Source organism: Lolium perenne, chromosome 7, assembly GCF_019359855.2.
Source record: "Lolium perenne isolate Kyuss_39 chromosome 7, Kyuss_2.0, whole genome shotgun sequence".
NCBI classification, from domain to species: Eukaryota; Viridiplantae; Streptophyta; class Magnoliopsida; order Poales; family Poaceae; genus Lolium; species Lolium perenne.
In genome coordinates, this window is record NC_067250.2 from 31,948,843 (window position 1) to 31,965,477 (window position 16,635).

At 46.4% G+C, this 16,635-nt stretch overlaps 3 protein-coding genes across 3 annotated transcripts; 1 reads left to right on the top strand and 2 right to left on the bottom strand.

Moving 5' to 3' along the window:
• Window positions 1-200: 200 nt before the first annotated feature.
• Window positions 201-10,102, top strand: LOC127317919 (probable phospholipid hydroperoxide glutathione peroxidase). Its single transcript, XM_051348521.2, has 6 exons — window positions 201-528; window positions 6,428-6,504; window positions 6,605-6,666; window positions 7,793-7,911; window positions 7,999-8,166; window positions 9,910-10,102. The coding sequence occupies exons 1-6, from the start codon at window positions 307-309 to the stop codon at window positions 9,937-9,939; spliced, it is 678 nt and encodes a 225-aa protein (XP_051204481.1). The 5' UTR covers window positions 201-306; the 3' UTR covers window positions 9,940-10,102.
• Window positions 1,238-5,295, bottom strand: LOC127317921 (uncharacterized). The gene is made up of 6 exons (XM_071823214.1): window positions 4,980-5,295; window positions 4,734-4,881; window positions 3,549-3,582; window positions 2,951-3,059; window positions 1,743-1,922; window positions 1,238-1,672 (listed from the first exon to the last, which is right to left on the bottom strand). The coding sequence occupies exons 1-5, from the start codon at window positions 5,293-5,295 to the stop codon at window positions 1,915-1,917; spliced, it is 615 nt and encodes a 204-aa protein (XP_071679315.1). The 3' UTR covers window positions 1,238-1,672; window positions 1,743-1,914.
• A 774-nt stretch (window positions 10,103-10,876) lies between the features above and the next one.
• Window positions 10,877-14,592, bottom strand: LOC127317918 (uncharacterized). The gene is made up of 2 exons (XM_051348520.2): window positions 11,617-14,592; window positions 10,877-11,531 (listed from the first exon to the last, which is right to left on the bottom strand). The coding sequence occupies exons 1-2, from the start codon at window positions 14,336-14,338 to the stop codon at window positions 11,101-11,103; spliced, it is 3,153 nt and encodes a 1,050-aa protein (XP_051204480.1). The 5' UTR covers window positions 14,339-14,592; the 3' UTR covers window positions 10,877-11,100.
• Between the last annotated feature and the right edge of the window lie 2,043 nt (window positions 14,593-16,635).

Consider the following 16,635-nt stretch of genomic DNA (forward strand, 5'->3'; position numbering starts at 1 on the left):
TTTGTGTTAAGGTTTTTCTCTGCTACAAAATCAGCAGCCCATTAGATTCATCTTACCTTATCATAAAAGAGATTCCTCTGTGTATTTCTGGAGAAAAAATAATGGTAGTAGCAAGGAGGAAATGTGGAGAACTTGTCTGCAAATCTAGAGAAACCCAGGGGTCCATCCGCAACAGCTCCCCCCGTCCTTAACCAGAATCGCCGGGAACCAATCCGGCGCCGCTACCGCGCCCAGGCTTTCCTCGCCACCACCCTTGTCTGTTCCCACTCCCCGAGCACACCACACACCGCCGGCCACGCCAGCATCATGGCTTCTTCCACCACGGCCGCGGCGCTCGCCTGCCTCCTCCCCGCCTCGCAGGCCTCGCGGCTCCCCAAGGCGGCATCCTTCGCGCCCCTCCCGGCTCACTCCGCGGCCTGGAGAAGGGCGGCGGTCTCCGTCGCGGCGCCGCGGAGGCGCAGGTCGGCGCCCGGCGTCGCCTACGCCACCGCAGCCACGGAGAAGAGCATCTACGACTTCACCGTGAAGGTGACCCGTTCTCGCCTCGTAAATTTCGTGATAATTGTGAATGGCGCATTTTCGGTGGTATCGTACTACTTGATTGCGTGTGAGGCGCGACCGTGCGCGATCGACGGGTGAAATTGCACGCCCTGGTTCAGTGGAAGGGCTAGGTGAGATTTGTGTGAATTTGGGTGGTATTGTTTGGTTGTCTGCGGTGGCATTAGGTGTTTGATGGTATGTCGTTGAGGTAGGTGGGCGGTGTTGTAACCATCTGCTGTACTCAATACAGAGAATTTGAAATGCGTCGTGGAATTGCTGGGCGTGCTTGGAATTGGCCGGCTCGGGCCAGTCTATTTGGAAACTTATATTTTAGTTCAACTAGGACAAATGCCCGTGCGTTGCAACGGGAAAAAATCAACACTGTAGAGGCACCAAGCGCACCTGATAGTCTCGGGCGGTGCCAAGTAGCCACACCACTGGGATATATCATGATGGCTCATAACCTCTCTAGCCTGGCGTCGATGCCGATGGCATAGCAGGAGATGCACTACCATGATCAGAATGGATGCGTTTATCCTAACCCAAACAGAGCTGGTATTCGCTGATACATCCTAACAAAAATAAACTGAACTTTATTGGCATTGGGCGTACAATGAGTAGTCTCTCTTGTTGTACAATTTCACATATATCAGTTTATAGCCATCCCTTAATCAAACAACGTCAAACAAAAAGGTTGCACAATTCTGAAAAATATACTCTGTATATCTATGTATATCTATTGCTAAGATTTACATCATATATTTCTGTTTCTTATTTTTTCCTTGGAACTTTGCAAATAATTCAGGAGCAATGCTATGACAAACTGTGATGTAATAAGAGCTGCGAAATTCCAACCAAATAAAAAAAAAACATGCCTAGTACATCATCTCACTTCACATTAGTGCAGCAGTGCAGCGCTCACGAACCATTTCTCCGCATTCATCTCGTCCCAAACAAGACTTTACCTTGAAGCAACTGTAAGTCCACTATAATGTGTGCAGCTTGGGGGATGGCACAAACCGCTTAATCTCGGCTAGAAGGGTCGGAAATATATCACGAGATACCACTGAAGGCTTCTTCAGCTTCTAGGTTGCTCACGATCATCCTAAAACCCATGTTCCAAGCAAACCACCTGATATCCAAGAGCCACTTTTAGCAACTGCATCATCAATTCAGAGTTTCAGATAAGGGGACTCACTAACCTTGAATCTGATGCACACTGCGGTATTTAATATTCAGCGGTTATATCTAATATGTGATGCACACTCGTCTGGTTATACTATGAGATCTGATTCTATTCCAGCCATGCAAAGTGACTCCAAGTGCCAAAATCACCGCAAGCACAAAACCATATATGGTTTATTTCTCAAATCCTCAAATCTCTGTAAAACACCAAACACTAAAATTTGTCAACTCGGAACACAATAATGCAGCATGTTATAAAGCCTGAGCACATTGAACACTGAAATATAGTAAAATAAAACTCTTACCTGACATTGATTTCACCAAAAAGATAAATCCTGGTCTTGCTATTCAAGGGAGGCCATTTGGCAGCACTTCAAAAAAATCTAGATTTGCTCGGCAATGTTTCTGTAACGGCACAATATTTACCTGCTGACTGCATGCTTTAGAAAAAATTGTTATACTTATAACCCCTTTTGTCGTGAAATGTTATCAGCCAGATTAGAGACACGTTAACCAAGATTTAAAAAAATTGTCCTTCCCCAGGATTGCTTTGCGTTGAGAAGTTCTTTCTGGCATTTTCTATATGTAAAAGGCTTGCATTGTAAAGTGAGAGAATGTGTGTTCTCCCTCCCCAAGTTTCAATATATCTAGAGCTATGAGAAGATAAATATCCTGCCATTTTGATTTCCCTCGTTCACAAAATTAGACTCCTTTGTTCTCTGTCATGTTTTTCAACTATGGATGATCTTTTTACAACTTCAAATGGACTGCATTATTACCCTTATTTTTCCAACTCAGCATGTGTTATTGCTCCATCTTCCTAAAGCTCATCATGAGGCCCTTCTTCATGTATGGAGCGGTATTCAGTTTGGGCTTCACCACATGGAAATTGCAATATGATTAAACCAGGAAAGAGAGCTACTACATGCCAACAACCAGTGAACAAGGCATCATCCCCGGATCCCGTTCATGCCTCCCATATAAGTTAGGAAACATAATGCACACATTCACATTCGAAGGTCTTTGGCAAAACATAATGCAAACACAGTATTTACGTAGATCTATCTCTTGTATTATAAGCATGTAAAATTCCAATTATTTAAAACGCAGTGGCCAAAAATATACTGAATGCGGAGTGACATGTTCATGCTTCTAGAGAAAATGAAGAGCGAAATGAGTTGGCCAGAAGCATATAATGCACTGCTAATAAATCAATAAGATATACCTGGAAGGGTCAAACCACTGAATGGAGTAACCATGAGGACATTAGTGGTTTTCCAATGATGGTGCTGCCCCAGGCTAATCATGTTGCTGCTCCGAATAACCAGCGTCAACTGAGGAATACGATAAAAATCATGAATAATATATTTATCTACGAGAAAAACTATTGCCTAATTAAGATTTCCCTAATGTCACACTGATATCTCACTAAGCTACTGAAATATATTATCAAGATCACTGTAAAGTATTTTAATTAGCAGGTATAATTGATAGTAGTGGAAGCCAAAATAAATACATAGATCTATTGTGAAATGGCTTCCATACACGAATACATAAGTTAGAACATATCTGATCTTTTTGAATAATAGGAAATGATGTAGCATTAAAACTAACCATTTACTTATTTTAGTCCTTGTTATGGATGAAAACCTGGGCCATTATCTGCCAAAGACGACCAGAAAGCTTAAAAATCGCACATCTATATATGAACCTATTTTGAGAAGGCTTATGCAAACATATATTAGAGACCTTGACTGAGATTTAACTCAATAAAATAGCTAAAGCTTGAAAGTATATCCATTTCCGAAAGGCTCTCATCTTACCTCTGTTCGGTTATTTTCCTTCATCGACAGCACCCTGGAGTAAAATAGATCCCATAGGAGTTAGTAATCAACAACCATTATATAGCAACATAAAACTGCTAAAAACAGAGGAAATGCACCATCAGGGCTATCAGCAATGCTAAGTCTTCTGAACAACAACTGTCAGCAAGGGCGGCAGACCGGCGGAGATAGGCGGTGGCAAGGGCGGCGGATGTATGGCGGCGGGTGAGAGCGCTCATCTGGGTGGACGGATGCTCGTCGGTAGAGAAAGGTGACGGTGGAGAGGGAGGATGGAGGCGCTGCAAGGTGAGCCCCGACGGCGAGCGCGAGATCTGTGGGGAACGTGCAATCGAGGACCAGGGTCCGCGGGAGGGGATGACGAAGTCAAGAGGGCGCTGACAATGCGGAACCCACAGAGGACGAATCGGCAGGAGGAGACACCGCGGCGTTCATCGATCATTTGCATATAATCGCTTGTCAGGCTCACAGCACAAGACTACGTAGAATTGATTGTTCATGAAACTGGATTTAGTGAAGCTTGCTACAACCGTACAAGTAGACTCAGGTGAATAATGAATTACTGATGCTGAGGTGAAGCTAAGACTCTGAACATATCATTTGGGTGTAATACTTTTCACAGCACAACTCTGGCTAGACCTAGGTTGTTCATGCTACTATTAGTTGAAGCCTTCTACAACAGTAAGTTAGCTTATGTGAATACTGAACTACTGATACTTAGGTGCAGTGCTAGCCTGCTGTAACCATACAAATTTGCAAAACCAATAAGCAATTCATGAAACGTAAACAGTGCAGGTACTTCGGTGATATTAAGAACAAATAAGGACGCCAAGAGTAATACGACGATGCATATCTAGCAAGCATCAAAGCAAACAAACTTTAAACAGGGGTAACGAACCTAAGACAGCGTTTATTTTTCCAAGGACCTAAGCAAAATAACTGATTTAAGATATCAGATTGTAGGGACAGAAATCTGAAGAAAAAACACCATGACTGTAGGAGCATTTCCTGCACGAACGAAATATGAAACCCTGGTCGAATTCTGCGTAATGACATTCGGAAGTTACAGATCTAACGAACCCCGAGAAAGAATCAGCATCAATAGCGAAATTATACATCTAGAACGGCCCTAGTAAAGGGAGGAGAGGAAAAGGGGACTGAGCAAACCTGGATCCCGGCGCGAGAGGAGCGGGACACGGGCGCCTTCTTCTTGTCCTTGTCCTTGTCGGCGGATCCCTTGGCCGCCGTCGTCTTTGCCGCGAGCAGACCCTTGCCTCCCTTCCCGGCCATCTCTCTCCGCCGCAGAACCTTCTACCTGCACAAGCACAACCAGTTGTGAGCACAAGGCCCGTTAGCAAAACATCAAGAACGCAAGAGATGCTCAATTCAACGAACGCAGATCCACCGCCTTACCTCGCTTCCTCACTCGTCTGTTGCTCTGGTAGAAGCTTTGGAACGGAAGAAGGCTCGCGTGCTTCTCTTCCCTCGCAGTGCTGTCTCGCTGTTTTACTCGAGGACGACGCGCTCCGGGGCGTCGACGGCGGCGCGTCGCAGAGGATGCAGGCGGCGCGTCGCGGAGGAGGCAGGAGGCGTTCCCAAAGATGTGGGCGGTGATGCTCGTGCGGTGGAGGGCGGCCCATATTGGTACGGCCCAGGTAGGCCCTTGCGGAGCGGGTGTACGACGAGGACGACCAAACGGGGTTTGACGTATTGACAGAATAAGGAACATGTTCCTCCTTTTTAAGTAGTGTAGAAACATTTCAAGGTTTGCCACTGAGGGTAAAATAATATTTCAAACTGCAGTGACGGTGATGCGTTCAATATTCATGGAATTTGGTAGTCGATGTTGTGTTTTTCAAATGCTGAGGTAGGTTGTTGTAGCAAACTCCAAACATTGTAAAATATGTTTCGTGCTGCCGATGGAAACGCTTGAAATTGGCCAATAAGGTTAATATATAGTACTACATCTGTCCATTTTTTGATGTCTAAAGTTTTGTCTAAATTCTAATGTATCTAGACACTATTTAGTGCATAGATACATCTAAATTTAGACGAACCTTCAGACATCAATTAATGGACGGAGGGAGTAGAAGTTGTTCATTTGCAACTTGAAGTGTTGCAGAATTAGCTATCAACATAAGTTATACATAATCAGCCTTTTCTTAACAGATACATGCTTATGATAGAATTAACTTCTGCATCTTAATTAGCTTAAGGAGGACAACTCTGAAATCACCAAGAATATGGGTTTTGTTTGTTAATATCGATGTCCTAATTTTCAACGTGAGCTAGCTAGTATCAGATTTCAATTTTTGTCTACACTTCAGTAAAATGTTTGAAAGGCTATACTGCATTGGGAGCATGTGCTAGTAGATTTACATAAACGTACTGGCGTGGGCTTGTGCCGTGTGGTTCATTTGCAGACTTATATTATTCAAGCAGATTCGTAGTCCAAGTAAAATGAAAAGAGAGAACAGGAGCAATTCTCTGGAGTTCAATTGTTTTAGAAGTAAAATTAAACATTTATGGCTGGTGCATCAGTCGATGAAGAGGCCGGGGCAAACTTCCTTTTTGAAAGGAAGTTATATATATTCATGAAATTTGTTGTGGCCCACTTCTTACTTTTATTGTAGTGTATTCATCTTTGTTCCCGAGCAACATTTACTTTGCAAATTTTTGGCTACTTACTAGCATGATGCTTTTATTTCCATAGGGCTTTCACATAATTGCAGTACTATGGCATTTATGTTCAATTATTTATTACAGTATATGATTCATGAGTTATCCAGCATACTTCCCTAATCGGATTAGACATCTATTTTGGGCTTTTGTGTCTGAGAAAATATCTCTCTGTTTCTCAGGATATTGATGGAAAAGGTATTGCTCTTAGCAAGTTCAAGGGAAAGGCACTGTTGATTGTTAATGTCGCTTCACAGTGGTAATTTTCTTGATATGTTTTTGAATCTTTTGCCTAATCCCCAGTACAGTAAGTCATGCATTATTGTGCATTGAACCTCGCCTTGTTCTGTGAAATCCAGCGGGCTTACAACAGCAAATTACACCGAACTATCTCATCTTTACGAGAAGTACAAGGCTCAAGGTAATCTTCATTTGCAATTTAGCCTTTGTGTTCATTGGACTAGACACTGCTGATTTATCAGTTCTGTAAATCAAGTACTGTGAATCATGTTGAGTTGCTTACCCTTTCATTAGTATGACTAATCATAGTAGTGTTATCAGTGTTTACATCAAATGACGCACAATTTAGGTCTGCTTACGGGTGTTCGTTTATACATGTTCAAGGAACCGCTCAATCATTTGTGACCTTTTTCTTTATTGCAGGAGTAACCTCTTGTGATTTTGCTATTACTCTTGCTTTAGAAAATCACCCTAGTGTGTACGCATGCAGATTCTTAAACCCTTCATAACTTGTTGAGCAAATTAATATATTTAATAACCTTTCGCGATAAGTTAACCTGCCCAGGGATCCTGTGCTGGTCCCATTATTCTGAAACCATATAGTTGAAATCAAAATATTTTTCTACGACAATGGCTACTTTTTTTGTGAGAGAACAATAATAATAAAGTATGGTTGCACATGCTTACATATGGAGAAGAGATTTTTTTGGCGAATTCTGCTTGAGTATTCGACCAACCTTTTTCAAAGACTTTGTCCAACATGGTGTCCTGCGCTGGTATGAACATCCATGGATGAGATTGAAGAGAATCTGTAGGAGTTTATGGGAAAAGTTCGAAGCGACGTGCCTAAACACTAGGGAATCATTAGTGCAGTGAATGCATATGAACATATATCAAGAACATCTTGTTCACTTAACGGCAGTCAGCAATATGCAAGTTGAAACATCAAAGATATCTCTTGCATCCATGCCATTTAGAAGCATACCTATTTAGTAGAACACATCTTTCGATGTGATTCAGTTTAGATGCTCTTTTTCCCCCTATTTCCTTGAGATCACATCCTCCATTTGTTGTGATGAAATATTGAAATATATATTCGGTTATATCATCTGAATAACCTCTATGATTTTGAGAAAAAAATACAAACTTAAGCTTCGGATCAGATGAGTAAACTATCCAAAGAGCTTTGCCAATAACTACTGCAGAAACAATTGCATTCCCTTTTCTATTTTTTTTGTTAGCATTGGTATGAAAATAATTTTCACGAACCTAGCAGGCTTGATATCATCATACTTTTTAAATTGCAGGGTTTGAGATTCTGGCGTTCCCATGCAATCAATTTGGTTTTCAAGAACCTGGATCAAATCCACAGATAAAACAGTTTGCTTGCACAAGGTTCAAAGCTGAATTTCCTATTTTTGATAAGGTGGTAACTCCAGCCTAAGAAGCAATGCTTTGTGTTCATTATTTCCTGCCATTTGCCAAAATTAATGGGATGCCCATACAATGGCAGGTTGATGTCAATGGACCTAACACAGCCCCTATTTATAAGTTTCTCAAGTCAAGTGCTGGAGGATTTTTGGGTGATCTAGTGAAGTGGAACTTTGAGAAGTTCTTAGTGGACAAAAACGGCAAAGTTGTGGAGAGGTATCCACCAACAACTTCACCATTCCAAATTGAGGTTTGTGAAGCTTCTCTGTCACTTTATGTCACTCTTGATACTCTCACTTGATTTGCAAAGTTGAGTTCCCGAAAGAAACACTCTCCTTTGTTCTCCTTCATATAATGACTGTAAAAAACAGTGGACACTAACTCAACCTATCAACATCTAGTGTGATCTTCCAATTTTTCACTAACTATAGTGAACTTGGGTCTATGTTTCTAGGACTCCAGAACATATGTTGGCATGCGTTTCTAAAAGGATACCCAATATATGCTAATTTATTCATAAAACACACAGTCCCCAGTCCATTGCAGGCTCGGATCTTGGGGTGCATCGACCTAAAAGTCAGCCTTGTCTAGCAGAATGCAGAACAATAACCCCAATATGTCCTAGAACACTGTTGGGGTCCTTGGGGAGCCTTAGATCTACTTGAGTCCTCCAAAGGGCACATGCTCAAAGTTGTAACAATCAGTCACAGTTTATGGCATGACCGAAATTTGTGTAATCTTAGGTGCTCGAATCATGTCAAGTTCATGATGAGAGTTGCTCAGAATGGTTGACGGGGCATCTGCAAGCTGCATAGGCTTGGCAAGTGTGTCAATTTCTATCGTGTGATTATGTGATTTGGAACTTTAGGCGAAGCTGAAGATAACGAGTCATAAACTAAAGCCCAGTTAGTCAATACTCCCTCCGTTTCTTTTTATAGTGCCTATAGATTTTTGGCATTTGTTTCACAATATAAGGCTGTAGCTTGACTTTTTTTTCAATTACCCCCTCCACCGGTTAACTCCCACACACGATATGCATGAAAAAAAATCCATACAAAATAGGAAATAATTAATTGAGATTCCTAATGCATGGCCCCAAGGATTGCTTAGATTTAGGAAGCAATGTTTTTCTTTCCTTAATTAGACATGGATGCACATATATGGAGAGTCAACCAGACAGATTTGTGGGATTTGTTACAGTAAGTTAGGAAGTTATGGATTTCCCTAATTTTAGTCTGATCTTAAATCGTTTAGCGAAGGGGTCTTGTGTAAAAAATACTTTTGCGCTAATTTCCGTGCTAAAAATCTATAGGCACTATAGAAAGGAATGGAGGGAGTAGTATAGTTAGGCCTGTTAATTTGAACTAAATATCGATGCCCACCCAAAAAATACATGAATTTCAAACAGGCCCTTATGTGCTCTGCTCTTTTCCAGTATTGCAAAGTACAAATTGCTGCAGTGGATGGGTTATATGACCTTTGTTGTATTTAATTTTATCACTAGGGATTAGAATGACATGGTCCATCAGTCAAAATTCCATTTATCTTTATATCCAATTGACCAACTATTTTTTTTTTTGCTTCTGGTCCATTTTGTTACTATGTTTTCCTGTCATTATATGGTTTGGTAAATACACTCAATATCTTTGAAACCTCTCAATTTAAGAACAAAATCTTTTTTTTTTTATCTTCATTGAGTGGCACATTCGGTAGAGCCTCACCGCCTGTGACCGAGAGGTTCCAGGTTCGAGTCGCGGTCTCCTCACATTGCACAATGTGAGGGTAAGGCTTGCCACTAACACCTTCCCCAGACCCCGCACAGTACGGGAGCTCTCAGCACTGGGTACGTCCATTGAGTGGCACATTCATTAATCTTCTCTTAGCTATGTAATGTTGTGAACTACATCTGTCATATTCCCCGCATGTTATTCTCCCGAACCATCTGTTGATGTTCCCCGCAGCTCACAGCCTTCCTGGCATGAATTTCTTGCAGAAGGACATCCAGAAGCTCATTGCGGCATAAGTACCTTAGAGTCTAACTTCAGTTAAGATGCCCTGTATATAATTGTTTTTTTTCTGAGAACTGGAGTTTTGCTTGTGATTACAACTCCTCTGTGATAAAATGGTTCCTGTCTCTGCAAAATAATTCACTGATATGTTTAGACATTTCTGAACTTTGGTACTCATCATTGGGTTGGAAGCACAGGCAAAAATTAAGACGCTTAAATACTTCTGACGGCCTCTTGGCAATGACCTGCAAGGAGTGAAATTGGCACACGACACACCTACCTAAACATGCCTATTTTTGTGCCAATGTTCAAAAACAATGCACACACGAGCAATGCTTCATCTACTGACGTTTTCCTACAAAAATTTGTTACGGACAACCACCTGATCAAACACAGGCCACCAGTCAGCCTGTAAGATTATTTTGTAGGATGATTTTCGTAGGTGTAAGATTATTGTACACACATGCCTACGTGGGACACGGTTTTGTAAGGAGTGAACACAAGCGCATAACACCCCTTCCTCAATTTTAGTTTACTGTTGCTGGGCTTTGTTGTGTTTGTTCTTACTTTATAACCTGCTGTATAGAATCAGCAACAGAAGTGGCGACCAGGCCAAACACTAAAATAGGCGAAATTGGCGAGGCAACATCGTACCAAACTCAACATGTAGGCCATGTTTACTTCTAGTGTATTTGTGGGGGGATTGAAGGGGATTATTTCGAATCCCGGAAAATTCACACTTGTCTGATTACTTCTTCGGGTTTGAACGAAATAATCCCGAGATATCTCATCCCACCCCCACTTTTTTTTTGTCTAAAATGGAAACTTTTATAACCGAAAAGGGTTCGTCTATGTTATCCAGATTTTTCTGTTTTGATAAATCGAGAAAAGTGTAATTGTATCGAGTTGTGGGAAAAGTCCAATTGAGTGAGGGCCGGAGTGTGTAAATCTTAAAAATGCAAGTTGCACTTTTCACTAAACTGCCACGCTTTTTAGAAAAGTGTCATCTAAATTACATTTACACTTCTTTAAATGGATTGAGGCTTCATAAAATATCAGTCAGCTCAAACTTAGCAAAACTCTACAAACAACCCAAACAATACAAACTAGCTAGATAAACAGAGATCAAAATGTGTAATCGCCGCGCATCTATATCCTGATTTCGCAACCATTTGTCAGAAAGACGAATCCGCGGTGGAGCAGGACCCATCGCTGACCGTCATCGCCACCGACGGCGCCTCGCAGCCACGCTTGGCGAGGTCCTCCCCGATGAGGGTGATCTCGTGGCACACCTCCACCATGGTCGGCCGCGCCGGCGGCGAGTGCTGCGTGCACGCGAGCCCGAGGTCGACCAGTTCGGCCACGATGTCGTCCGTCCCCGCCGTCTCGTCAACCTGCACCGCCGGCGATCCCCTGTCGGCCAGCCATGACCGCGCGACCACGGCGGCGAAATTGTGTGGGTGGTGCCGCCTGACCCAGTCGTGCAGCGTGAGCCCCTCTTGGAAAAGCACGTCAGTCGGCCGCTTCCCTGTGATCAGCTCCAGGATCATCACGCCGAAGCTGTACACGTCGCCTTCTGTCGAAGGGTGTCCTCCTAATCCGTACTCTGAAACAACGCAAGAACACGTGGAAATTTTTTTAAGAGAAGAACGTAGCATGCATTTGCACTGACCAATCTGACAGTAGATTACCTGGCGCAATGTAGCCGACGGAACCTTGTAACAATCCGGTAATGGAGTTGCACGGGTCGGCAGAGCCGGTGATGTCGAGGCCGTCGTCGCCGGCGTCCTTGACTAGACGCGCGATGCCGAAATCAGCCACGACGGCCGTCATCTCGTCGTCGAGGAGGACGTTGCTGGGCTTGAGGTCGCAGTGCACGACGCGGACGGGCGCGTAGTGGTGGAGGTAGGCGAGCCCTTCGGCGACGTTGCCGGCGATGGCCAGCAGACGTGCGAGGTCCATGCCGCGGCCGGCGCTGCCGTCGCGAGGGTAGAGGCGGTTCTCGAGGCTGCCGTTGGGCATCAGCGGGAGCACCAGCGCGTGGAAGTCCGGCTGGCTGCACGTGGTGACCACGCGCACCAGGTTCCGGTGCCGCGTCCGCCGCAGCACATCGCACTCCCGCTTGAAGCTCCGGGAGACCTCACCACCGCCTGTCTTCGGGTCGAGCACCTTGACGGCCACTCGCGTGCCGTCGCGGAGCGTCCCCTCATACACGCGTCCGAACCGCCCTGCGCCGATGAGGCTCGATTGCTGGAAGCCGCCAGTCGCGTCGGAGAGCTCCCGGTGCGAGATTCTCGGGTGATCTCCCCTCTCCGTCCACTCGTCGCCACCGTACGAGAGTAGCGTCGATTGCCGCCCGTCTCGTCCGACGCTCGCAGTTCTCGCCACGGCCCGGCACGCGGCGAGTCCAAAGATAGCCACCGCGAAGCTCGCAACCGTGACGACGACGGGCACCACCACCCGGCGGTTATGGAGCACTCTGCGCTGCACGCCGCCACACCGAGGCAAGCCAGGCACCATCGACGACATCCCCACGCACAGTCCGACATCACCCAGGAACGCGTCCGCCGGGAACCCCAGGAAGGCCCCGCCGCTGGGCACCTCGCCGGAAAAGCCGTTGTAGGAAAAATTAACACGCCGCAGCGACGCCGCTGTCTCCAAAGACAGAGGCAGGGGCCCCGTGAGGCCATTACAGGACACGTCGAGGACCTCCAAGAACGGGAGCGACCCAACAGTCTCCGGCAAGCTGCCTCCCAGCACGTTGCTCGAGACGTCGAGGTACTCGAGCGCGATGCAGGTGCCAAGCTGCGGTGGGATCACGCCGGAGAGCCTGTTCGACGACAGGTTGAGCACCTGGAGCATTGTCATCTTGCTGATGGTCGCCGGGATCGGGCCTTCCAGCTGGTTGCCGGAGAGGTTCAGGTAGAGCAAGCCACTCAGCCCGGACAAGTCAGCGGGGATCTCTCCTTGCAACATGTTGTGGGAGAGATCGAGATTTTGGAGGTTCGCACACCGCGCGATGGTCGGAGGAATGGCGCCGGCGAGGTCGTTGTGATGGAGCGCGAGCACGCGCAGCTGCGTGAGATCGGACAGCGTGCCCGGGATCGCGCCGCCGAGCCGGTTCTGCGACAAATCAACGAGTCCGAGCCGCGTGACATTGCCAAGCGACGGCGGGATCTCGCCGGAGAGCAGGTTGTTGGAGAGGTACAGCCGCTCGAGCCGCCGCATGCCGGCGATGCCCGGAGGGATTGAGCCGTTGATGAGGTTGTGGGAGAGGTTGAGGGCGGTTAGGTTAGCGAGGTCGGAGAGGTTCGCCGGGATCTGCCCGAAAATGCTGTTGAATTCCAGATGGAGTTGCGTGAGTGCCGGGGAGAGGCGGCCAACGACCGGCGGAATCGTGCCGGCGAGGTCGTTCCCGGCGACACCGAGCTCCTTCAGGCCGGTGCTGTTTGTAAGCGAGGCGAAGAACGGCTCGAGGTCTGTGTTGTTCTGGGAACTCTTGAAGTAGTTGAACGAGAGGTACAGAAGTTCAAGGCTTTTCATGCCGCCCAACATTTCGGACGACGGCAGCTCGCCGGCGAGGAAGTTCGACTCCAAGAGAAGCCACCGGAGCTTCGTCGAGTTGGAGAGCGAGCGGGGGATGCCGCCGACAAGGTTGTTGGACCACAGGACAAGGAAGGTCAGGTCGGGGAGGGGGCAATCTGCTCGGATGGGTATCTCGCCGTCCAGAGAATTGGAGGAGAGGTCGATGTACTGCAAGGCAGAGAGGTTACAGAAGATGGCCGCCGGGATGTGACCTGAGAGATTGTTCTCACCGAGGTTGAGATATACCAGGTTCCGGGTATGTGTGAGCTCCACCGGAATCGAGCCCTGAAATTGGTTGGCGCCCAGGCTCAGCTGCTTTAGTCCGGAGAGTTTCCCGAGCTCCGGCGGCACCGCCCCGCCAAAGCCGTTGCCCGAGAGATCAAGAAAGTTGAGGCTCGAGAGGTTGCCGAGCTCCGGCGGGACCGTACCGGCGAGCATGTTGGACGACACGTCCAGCGACTTGAGGCGGGAGAGGTTGCCGAGCTCCAGCGGGATCCTGCCGGCGAAGAAGTTGCCCGAGAGGTTGAGTATCCTGAGGTGCGGGAGGTTACCGAGCGCGGGAGAGACCTCGCCGGAGAGCTTCTGTTTTCTCAGTACCAACTTCACGACACGCCGTGCCACCGCGTCGCAAGCGACACCGGTCCAGTTGCACACGTCCGGCGAGGCGCCCCAGCCGGCGAGAGCTCCATTAGGATCGCCGGAAACGCCGGCTTTGAAGGCTAAAAGCGTGGAGCGGTCGTCCTCTTCCGATGCGCCTCCAGCGCCGTGGAGAAAAGGGAAGAAGATGAAAAATGCAAAGGCGAGGACACTGGCTGGCGTGGCCTCCATGAAATGGCGCGGGTGGTACTGAATACTGATGGGGGTAGATGGAGCTGGAGCTCAAGCTCACATCGGAGCTAGGCAAAATGGGTTGGTGATAGCTACGTTTGCTGCACAGCGTGGGGTTTTAAAGGACGGAGGGAGAAGATGAGAAGAAGAAGCATCGATCGATCGCCGGCGCCCTGCCTAACTGCCGTCGCGCGGCGGCCGTTACACACCTTCGCGCCAAGGTTTTGACTCCATGTAGGTGCACCGTGGCGTGCCCTCATTCGCTCAGAGCCTGAATGCATGTACGTCTGGCTAACGAGTGGGGCCTGGTGGTGTGGAACTGTGGATGCATGGATACGATCTCACGGGAAATCTAACTGGGGATGGGTCTTTTTTCGTGGGAGTGCCTAACCATCATCTAGATGAAAATGCAATTCGTTCCGAGTTAAATTTAAGTAGTACTCATTCATCTCTCCGGTTTCCCGTTTCAATAACGGGCACCACACAGAAAATCGGAAAAAAGAGAGGAAAACAAAGAAATCTCTAGCAAGAAAAAAATAGATCAACATCCATGATGGATACGATTGAGGACACATCCACATCCTTCGGTGTACGGGGACATTCCTAGGCCAGTCATGTTAATTGTCATATGCACCTCCATCATATTTCAAAAAATGGCTATGAGCTGAAACTGAAGAAAGGGATGCCATTATGTCACCAGCTCTACTATACTGCTGCCACCTCTCGATTTATGTGACTCTTTCAGTTTAAGAATGATTCAAAAAAAAAAGCCTACAATGCTTGGTGGAACACTGATAAAAATCCACCAAGTTTATATTTCTGTATCTATGTTTGCCACATGATCATGATAAAACTGTATAGAGAAAAGAACCTACAAAAAAGGTAATTGATAAAACAACAACTATTCTGGTTTTCGTCTGAACTGAGCAACCGAAGCAGATGTAGTAACATGGCATGCAGATGTGTTCGTATTTCATAGAGTAGGAGCAGAGGATAGATATCAAGGGTAGAATTTCCTAAGATCTCTGGCTTGCCTTATCACGGCCTAGTACCAAGTTAGGAAATGCATGTCTAATTTATACTATTTATACGAGGAAAGATATTCAGGAAAAAGTTAGCTAAGGGGAGTCCTGATATCCCATTACTGAAAATATATGATACATAAGGCTAAAGTGGATCAAACAGAGCAAACGAAAATAAGAAACCACGGACTGTACCGAAGAGATAACACAAGAAATAAAAGAACAAGAAATAAAAGACTGATAGAAAGATTCACATACCTAACTTGTGGTGAAAAAACATTCATATGAGTGGCGGTGCAGTAGTGAGAAACCACCATGCGTGCTTGTGTCCGAGGCCGTCAATGTCCTCCATAAAGAGTGCACACATGGACTCACAGGCGGAGCCGATGGTGTAGCATATACCTGCTTAGTAAAAGTATTATCCTCTTGTTCCTAGAAACCCAACAAGCAAATAAAGCTTCTAAGAACGTGCAAACCAAGAGCACATGTCGTTTTGTACTCGACGGTACCTTTGAGGAGGGATCCTCACGAGGGGGAAAAGAAGTAGGGGCCATAGGGCGGAGAGCACTCGGGACGGTGGTACGCGATTTACCCAGCTTCAGAACACCTGCTCGAAGACAGGGCCTACTGCTGCTTGTCTGGAATTATCTGGGCGCTTTCGCATTGTTACAATGAGTTGTGGTTGTGCCTCTAGGGCTCCCAGGATCCGGCTTATAAAGACGCATGAATCTAGGGTTTACATGGAGAGTCCTAGCCGGATTACAGGATGCCTAACTACGGTACAATGTCTTGCCGTGTACGTCAAGGATCCACCTTCCTTCTACGTCGTACTGGATCCGGGTTCCTCATGGACCTTCACGGATCCGGCCTCCTTCGTAGGTCGGTTGGGATCCGGCTTCCTGATCCTGGGATGGACTTCATCCTTCATGATCAACAGCAACTAGGCCGCCCGATGGGCCACATGCCACATCACCGTCTATGGGCCACCCGGCCTTGCCGGATCTAGGCACTGTCGATGGTACACCCATGAAGTATACCCATAACAGTAGCCCCTAGAGTTCTCCGAGATTCACCTCTTGTTTCAGCCTTAACAGAGCTTCATGGCTTCCGACAATTTTCTCGGTAACATGGGGAAACTTGAAGAACTCCAACTTCATCTTATCTTCTTTCCCAACTTTAAGTCGGAAAATAACCTTATCCCGCGGTACTTCATCCATCGACACCATTTTTTACATTACGTCTCCGGGTTACTCCCCTGCTGAGATAATAGTTTGT